The following is an 8,540-nucleotide window of genomic DNA, read 5'->3' on the forward strand; positions in this document are numbered from 1 at the left end:
ATCAATATCTCCACCCCCCCACCCCCTTGTAGTTATACAATGTTTTATCATGAGAGCTCACAGATCGTCTACTTCATCATGACCATCATCATCATCCTCTCTCTGCTCCTGCTGGCCTCTCTGCTGCCACACCTGACCTTCACTGGTGAGATTGACTGTCTGAACTGAATACTGATTTATCACTAATTTATTGTCAGTATGGTCTCTTTTGCTGATGTCTCTCCTTGTCTGGTGAATATGTCAACTAACAGCTCTCTCTCTCTCTCTCTCTCTCTCTCTCTCTCTCTCTCTCTCTCTCTCTCTCTCTCTCTCTCTCTCTCTCACTCTCTCACTCTCTCACTCTCTCACTCTCTCTCTCTCTCTCTCAGCTCATGTGAATGTAGGTATAGTGAACGGCACAAAAGCCAAACCCCACTCCAGACCTTACATGGTTTCTCTTCAGGTGGATAAGGAACATATCTGCGGTGGATTCCTCATTTCTGATGAGTTTGTCTTGACTGCTGCACATTGCCGAAACAAGTAAGTCTTTTGTTTTGTCTGAATGTAATAATGATTGATTATTTATTGTAGCGAATTAGCTCAAAAAGGGAATATATAATTAATAATTAATCATACTGGTTATGATCAATTATTACCTACATATTTTAAATTGCCCAAAAGGGGCTGGGTTGTTTTAACTACTGTATATATATACCCTCTACCCGTACCTCTAGCGCTCTCTCTCACTCATGGAACACCGCTACACAAATCTGTCCAACACAGCGCTGTCAATGTTGGAGACCCAAAACAGTTATTTGCCAGCATGCAAGGAGCCTAGCTAATAAGGAGAGCTATTGTTAGAATACAGCTGGATTAGGCGCAGTGCGTGCATCCCCTCCCCATACACTCCCCCCGGTGGAAAACACTGTATATGAATAATTAATTACAAGGAATTATAATCAATTAAGAACATACAAATAGGCTAGAATAGATACATTTTCAGAATAACCTTTAACAGAATTAATTTTACGTCGAAAAATCTGTTCGTCCACCGAACCGACAGTACAATCTTCTTATTAACTCTCAAGAAAGATTCTTCTTCTTATCAACTCTCAAGAAAGGTTGTTCTTCTGGCCACGAAGACTAACTTTCCTGTTCTATTAGATAATTATAAAGTACTCAACAATATAAAAGCTTGTAGCTTAAGGTCTCACATTTAGAGAATTTGTGAGGTGAGCAGGAGACAGGGGCAAACAAGCGTATAATGGGTTTTAATAAGTGAAATACATACGACTATACTTAAACAAAGAATACATATACACAGAATAACGAAAAGTAAAGAAAGAAAGAAAGAAAGAAAGAGAGAGCAGATCACAGAATGGCAAATATCACAAACCGGTAACCTTTTAGAGCCAGCAAAGAATCAAATCACCCTAAAGCAGGGGCAAACAATCTTAAACGCATCTAAATCTCTAAATGTATGGAAGAAAGACTAAAACGTAAGACAAGACAAGACTAGGACAAGACCAAGAAGCTAAGACTTAAGAATAGCGATGAGCATCATCCTTGCCCTTAAAGGAAGACTTAGTCCATACCTATTTTGGGGGAAGTGACCAATAACGCTAAGAAACTTTTAGCGGGAGAGAGTTACTTTGTCTCCTTCTGACAGCCTAATTTGCATGTTTTATGATGGTGTCCTGAATTGGTTTTTATCGTACATTTTATCGTAACCTACTATAGCTAAGGCAAACCGAGAGGTTGAATTCGGTACCAAGATATGCCTGGAAGATACAAAAGTAGAGATACAATCTTACACTTAAATATAAGCGTTTAGAGTTCCCTTTCGTTGTCACTCCGAGTTACGTCGGATGAAGACGAATGGGGTTTCGCTTAGAACACCTATCGACTTTGAGTATTACAAAACGAGCCAATGGCAAAGAAATGCCATGGGTCTTTGGAATTTGCATAGCGTAACTCCGCCCCACCTCGTGGGTATAAAAGGAGGAAGCCGGCAACATGCAGATATGTTTTCGCTTCGGAGCCAGGGTGGCTGGCTGGTGGCCAGGGTGACCTGAGGGTTACGGTCTGGAACAAGGCGCCGACTATGTGTCCGCGACCCCAGCCCCCCTCTTCAATGACGGTGCCCACTAGTGAACTGCTGATTCAGTTGAAGCTACAGAGGAAGATGCCATGTCTGTTGCAGCATCACTAGGTGGGTTTGAGTCTTCTGGAAGTGAGGGCTCGTCACAGCTGCCACCTTCCGGTGTGCATACGGCTGTGCCTGAGTCTGATCCGGAGATGACGGCCATGCTTTCCCGGGACGATTGGTTTTTGGGTAAGGTCGCCGACCCTCGTCCACGGCAAACCCCAATACCTTTCTTCCCGGACGTGCATGATGAGATCTCGAAGTCCTAGAAAACCCCCTTGTCTTCTCGGGACCGCTCACTGATCTCATCCGCCTTTCCTCCCCTCGATGGGGCCGCTGCCTATGGGTACACTGGGGTCCCCCCGGCTGAACGCTCTGTTGCGATGCTATGTGTCCTCAGAGTGCTTCTTCTCGGCGCAATCCTAAGCACCCGCCCGTGGCCTGTAGTTTTTCGTCTACGCTTGTGGCGAGATCCTATAGCGCCACGGGACTGGCAGCCGCCTCACTGCATGCCATGGTCATTCTGCTGGTCCACCTGACCAAGATTCTCATGGACCTGCACGAGGGCGGGACTGACCCAGGGCTTCTTTACTGAGCTGCACGCCGCAACTGACCTTGCTCTCCGAGCGACGAAAGTGGCCGTACGCTCCCTGGGTCAGGTGATGCTCACCATTCTGTGGCTGAACCTGTCTGATGTGCTGGATGTCGCGCGGACCCTCCTGGTCCCCCCCTGGCCCCCTCTGCCAGGGCGCGGTTGCTAACTGTGCCCCCACATCGGGCCGCTATGCCGTCCACGTCTGGGCCAGTTACTTAGCTTCGCTGCACCTCCGGGAGGACGCCTGTGGTTCGCATGATATCACTGGTTCAGTTCCTAGGAGCCTGGTTAGAGCTTCCCCGTCTGTCCCGCTGGGTCGCGCGGACCATCAGGCTCGGCTATGCGATTCAGTTCACACGGTCTCCTCCCCGCTTGTGGAGTCAGCTCCACTTTGGTCGGTGGCTATGCCCCCATCATGAGAGCAGAGATTGCCACCCTGCTGGCGAAGGGTGCAATCGAGACTGTCCCTCCAGCCGAGATGAGGTCCGGCTTCTACAGCCCCTACTTCATTGTCCCCAAGAAAACCGGTGGGTTACGGCCAATCCTGGACTTGCGCGTGTTGAACCACTCCCTTCACAGGATGCCGTTCAAGATGCTAACCGCCAAACGCGTTTTCGAATGCATACGGCCCAGGATTGGTTTGCAGCGATCGATCTGAAGGACGCCTACTTTCATGTCTCCATTCTTCCTCGACACAGACCGTTCCTTCGGTTTGCTTTCGAGGGGCAGGCATACCAGTACGCGGTTCTCCCTTTCGGGCTAGCCCTGTCTCCTCGCATCTTCACTAAGGTCGTCAAGGCTGCCCTTGTTCTCCTTCGGGAACACGGGGTTCGCATCCTGAGTTATATCGACGACTGGCTGATCCTAGCTCACTCTCGAGTTCAGGTTTGCGAACACAGGCACCTAGTGCTTCGGTACCTAGCTCGTCTGGGCCTTCGGGTCAACTGGGAGAAGAGCAAATTTTGTCCCGTGCAGAGGATCTATTTTCTCGGTATGGACATCGACTCGGTCGCCATGTCCGTGCAGCTTACGAGCGAGCGCGCGCAGTCACTGCTGACTTGCCTGAGACAATTCGAGGGCAGGAGTGCGGTTCCACTGAAACTCTTTCAGACGCTCCTGGGGCATATGGCATCTGCAGCCGCGGTCACGCCGCTCGGATTGCTTCATATGAGACCGCTTCAGCTTGGCTTCGCGACCGAGTCCCGAGGTGGGCATGGCAACACGGCACGCTCCGAGTACCAGTTACTCCGACCTGCCGTCAGTTCTTCACCCCGTGGTCGAACCTCAGTTTTCTCAGGGCGGGTGTCCCCCTGGAACGATCTTCCCGGCATGTTGTTGTCTCAACAGATGCCTCCACCTCGGGCTGGGGCGCCATGTGCAATGGACATGCTGCCGCGGGCTCCTGGCAGGACCCCAGCGGCTATGGCATGTCAATTGCCTCGAGTTGTTGGCAGAAAGCCTTGCCCTGCACCGCTTCCGGGCGTTGCTCAGGGGTCAACACGTACTAGTCCGTTCAGACAATACCGCCACTGTAGCGTACATCAACCATCAAGGTGGTCTACGCTCCCGCCGTATGTCACAACTCGCTCGCCACCTCCTCCTATGGAGTCAGAAGCATCTGAGGTCGCTTCGAGCCATTTTCATTCCCGGAGTCCTGAACTGTGCAGCCGACGAGCTCTCACGGCTTCAGCCACTCCCTGGAGAATGGCGACTCCATCCCGAGTCGGTTCAGCTGATTTGGGACCAGTTCGGAGACGCACTGATAGATCTGTTTGCCTCTCACGACTCGACCCATTGCGCCCAGTTTTATTCCCTGACCGAGGGCACGCTCGACACGGATGCTCTGGCGCACAGCTGGCCGGAGGGCCGCAATGCGTTTCCCCCAGTGAGCCTTCTTGCGCAGACCTTGCGCAAGGTCAGGTAGGACGAGGAGCAGGTCATTCTGGTTGCCCCTTACTGGCCCAACTGGACCTGGTTCCCCGAACTAGTACTCCTCGCGACAGCACCTCCCTGGCCAATCCCTCTGAGGAAGAACCTTCTTTCTCAGGGACGGGGCACCCTATGGCACCCTCGTCCCGATCTCTGGAACCTCCACGTGTGGCTCCTGGATGGGACGAGGCAGGTTTGAGTACCCTACCACCAGCGGTGTTGGCTACCGTCACTTCCGCTAGGGCGTCGTCCACGAGACAAGTCTATGCGTTGAAGTGGAACCTATTCGTCAGCTGGTGCTCTTCTCACTGAGAAGACCCCCGGAGATGCTCGATCAGCGTTGTGCTTTCCTTCCTTCAACAGGGGTTGGAGCGAAGGCTGTCTCCCTCCACCCTGAAGGTCTATGTTGCCGCCATTGGCGCACACCATGACCTCATCGAAGGTAAGTCGGTGGGGAAGCACGACCTGGTCATCGGGTTCCTGAGAGGAGCGAGGAGACTAAATCCGCCTCGCCCTCCTCTCTTTCCATCTTGGGACCTCTCAGTGGTTCTAACTGCCCTGAAGAGTGCTCCATTTGAGCCCCTGCAATCAGTCGAGCTTAAATTCCTGTCTATGAAGACAGCGCTCCTGGTTGCACTGGCCTCCATCAAGAGGGTAGGGTACCTGCATGCATTCCCTGTTGACGAAGCGTTCCTGGAATTCGGGCTGGCTTACTCTCACGTGATCCTGAGACCCCGGCCTGGATATGTGCCCAAGGTTCCTACCACTCCCTTCCGGGACCAGGTGGTGAACCTGCAAGCGCTGCTCCTGGAGGAGGCAGACCCAGCCTTGGCACTGCTCTGTCCAGTACACGCTCTCCGCGCCTATGTAGACAGGACGCAGTGGTTCAGGACCTCAGACCAGCTCTTTGACTGTTATGGTGGGAAGCTGAAGGGAAAGGCTCTCTCCAAGCAAGGGTTGTCTCACTGGATAGTGGACGCCATTGATTTGGCATACCAGCAGCAAGGTTGACGTGCCCCCTTGGTGTGACTACCCACTCCACCCGGAGTGTGGCATCCTCTTGGGCTCTAACACATAGCGCCTCGCTAACAGACATCTGCAGAGCTGCAGGCTGGGCGACACCTAACACATTCGCCAGATTCTATAATCTCCGAGTGGAGCCTGTGTCCTCTCATGTACTCGCTTCAACCAGCTAGTACCGCACCCGCTCAGGTGTCTTCACTTGCTCGCCAATCCACTCCACGGACTGGATACGTGCGATATTCTCCTCAGGTGAGCTTCCCCGAAAGCCCAGAGCTCCTCCAGCACTCCTGACGTCGGCGCCAGTATCTATTGCCTGCGCGTCGGCTAGGTGCCTCCCGTGTGCATGGTCCCTCCTCTGAGCGACCCCCACAAGTGTATTTCCACTGTAAGCCTCTCTGAGCATGTGTCTTTCCCTTGGCAAGCCACCTTGCCTCCCCTGGGGTTGAAATATTCCACCTGCAGCTGGACACCCCAGTGTTCTCCATATGCATCCCTCTGGGTCATATGTGTATTTTCTAAGTCCCCCCCTCTGGGTTGGCAATAATTGCATATTTCCTCTAAGCTATGGGATATGCCCCCCAGTGTACCTTGGTATTCCTGTGCTAAATAGGAGTCCTTCGTCCGTGCCAGACTCACGACAAGGATCTCAGATTTACGCAGGGCACTGGAAGACAGCACTCGGAGTGACAACGAAAGGGAACGTCTCGGTTACGTATGTAACCCTCGTTCCCTGAGTAGGGAACGGAGACGTTACGTCTGCCTGACACTTTCCGCTGTACCGCGGGGATCGACTGAGCTCAGTCTTGGCTCCTCAGCGAAGAAACATATCTTCATGTTGCCGGCTTCCTCCTTTTATACCCACGAGGTGGGGCGGAGTTACGCTATGCAAATTCCGCAGACCCATGGCATTTCTTTGCCATTGGCTCGTTTTGTAATACTCGAAGTCGATAGGTGTTCTAAGCGAAATCCCATTCGTCGTCATCCGACGTAACGTCTCCGTTCCCTACTCAGGGAACGAGGGTTACATACGTAACAGAGACGTTCAACTAACACAACTAGAAAGTCATAACTAGGCTAATATAAGGTGGGAAACATACATACACACAGGAAAATATCATATACATTTTGGAATTACTTATATTATGAGTTAAATGGAAAGAATGTTTGTGTATGCATATTGGTGCATCTCTTCAGATGTCTATCCATGCCACCTGGCTCACGACGGAGTTTGGAGGTGTTTCTGTTTAACCTCTGCCATGCCACTAAAGTGATAATAGGGGAATTTGATGTAGACTCATTGGCGCTAGGCCTGTGATTTACATGAATGAGTCCAATAGGTTAAAAGCTGTCTGAAGTTTAGAATGAATAAGTCATCGTGATTTCGTCCAGATGCTACAGTGAAGTTTTTTTTTTCTTTTTTAATGAAATGACAGTAGTATATAGTTTACAGACTTTTGTTATCAAATCAGTATGCTCAATATGCTGGTATGCTCGATATGCTTTTATAAAAGAATGCATAAAACTGTGAGAAATAATACTACTTTCTTTCAAAAGTGATCAAAAACTGACAGCTGTGGTTGGTGCACATAACCTAAAAAATGAGAATGAGGGTTCAGTCGGCATCAGAGTAAAGTCCTACTTCAAGCATCCGGACTTCCGGACCGCGAAAGGGGTTAGGAATGATATAATGCTTTTGCAGGTAAATAAACTTGTTCCAGTTGCAGAAAAACATAATCAAACAATAAAATAAATAAATAAAAATTCACCTTAAAGACTTCTGTACATTAACTGAGAAAACAATATACTAAACTGTGGTTTAATCTTATGGAATATTATTAAATCTGTTCGTTAATAATGAGTGCTTTCAATTACAGCTAAAGAGAAAGATCAAACCAAGCAAACATGTAAATTTGATATCATTACCAAATAAAAAATCCATCAACAAAAAAGATCCTGATTGTAGTGTTGCGGGCTGGGGACTTCTGGCAATGAACGGTCCAAAGAGTGATCTTCTAATGGAGGCCAATGTGAAGATAATGGATACCGCAACATGCAAAAAAGAATGGAAAAATAAATTCTCAAACTCACAGATGATGTGTGCATATGGCTACGGTGGATCCTGCAAAGTATGTAATAATTTTCAAGTGAGTTTTAATTGTGATATGGCATTTTAGTGATGTGTTGATCTGTGTTTCTTAACAGGGGGATTCAGGAGGTCCTTTGGTTTGTGGAAACACTGCAGTTGGTGTCACATCTTTCGGTGACACTGAACACTGCAATTCACCTGATTATCCTAATGTGTATACTAAGATTTCACCATATCTCCCATGGATACATAAAAAAATGAGAAATGTTAAGTTAATTTATTGGAAAAAAAAAGGAAATGTTTTTTCCTGAATTCTTCCATAAACACAACTTTTATCATTAAAGGTATCACATGGTAAGCATCAATCAGTCAAACTGTCTTCATTTTCACAACCATGTGGGGCACAAGTCATTTCACATTAGCAAGTACAACCAGAGACAGTAACAAAATACATTTACTTGAGTACTGTACTGTAAGGCTGGAAGCTTACACTGCTTTTTTGAACCAAGGCAGTTGAAGGATGACGTGTATAGTTCAAATATTTATCTGACTCAAATATAATTAATCTGACTCCATTAAAGTTGTTGTTATTCTTTAACCTCTTATTTTTTATAGGTAAAGGTCTTTCTTAAACTGATAGGGAAACGTAGGATTTAACCTGAACGTTTAGATAATGAAAGTTATAATCACTTTAGCTTTCAACATCATCAGTGGTAAAAGGAAGGATTTTCAAAGCCTTTAAAGCAGGCAAAATTATTTATTAATTTACATATTTAAATGTA

The 8,540-nt window shown here is 48.3% G+C and overlaps 1 protein-coding gene across 1 annotated transcript; it reads left to right on the forward strand.

Moving 5' to 3' along the window:
* The first annotated feature begins 62 nt into the window (after nt 1-62).
* Nucleotides 63-8,123, forward strand: LOC143735989 (mast cell protease 1A-like). The gene is made up of 5 exons (XM_077226442.1): nt 63-145; nt 369-519; nt 7,227-7,371; nt 7,547-7,798; nt 7,875-8,123. Exons 1-5 carry the CDS (start codon nt 79-81, stop codon nt 8,067-8,069), a joined length of 810 nt encoding a protein of 269 aa, XP_077082557.1. The 5' UTR covers nt 63-78; the 3' UTR covers nt 8,070-8,123.
* Nucleotides 8,124-8,540: the final 417 nt, after the last annotated feature.

Source organism: Siphateles boraxobius, unplaced genomic scaffold (assembly GCF_051911475.1).
Source record: "Siphateles boraxobius isolate OS27281-9 unplaced genomic scaffold, OSU_SipBor_1 13, whole genome shotgun sequence".
Classification (NCBI taxonomy): Eukaryota; Metazoa; Chordata; class Actinopteri; order Cypriniformes; family Leuciscidae; genus Siphateles; species Siphateles boraxobius.

What these genes read in the sequence shown, in the direction of transcription:
- LOC143735989 (XM_077226442.1), top strand. Translation starts at nt 79, where the DNA reads ATGACCATCATCATCATCCTCTCTCTGCTCCTGCTGGCCTCTCTGCTG. An exon ending in GCTGCACATTGCCGAAACAA is followed by an intron (nt 520 to 7,226) that starts GTAAGTCTTTTG and finishes TTCTTTCAAAAG; the next exon opens with TGATCAAAAACTGACAGCTG. An exon ending in GCTACGGTGGATCCTGCAAA is followed by an intron (nt 7,799 to 7,874) that starts GTATGTAATAAT and finishes GTTTCTTAACAG; the next exon opens with GGGGATTCAGGAGGTCCTTT.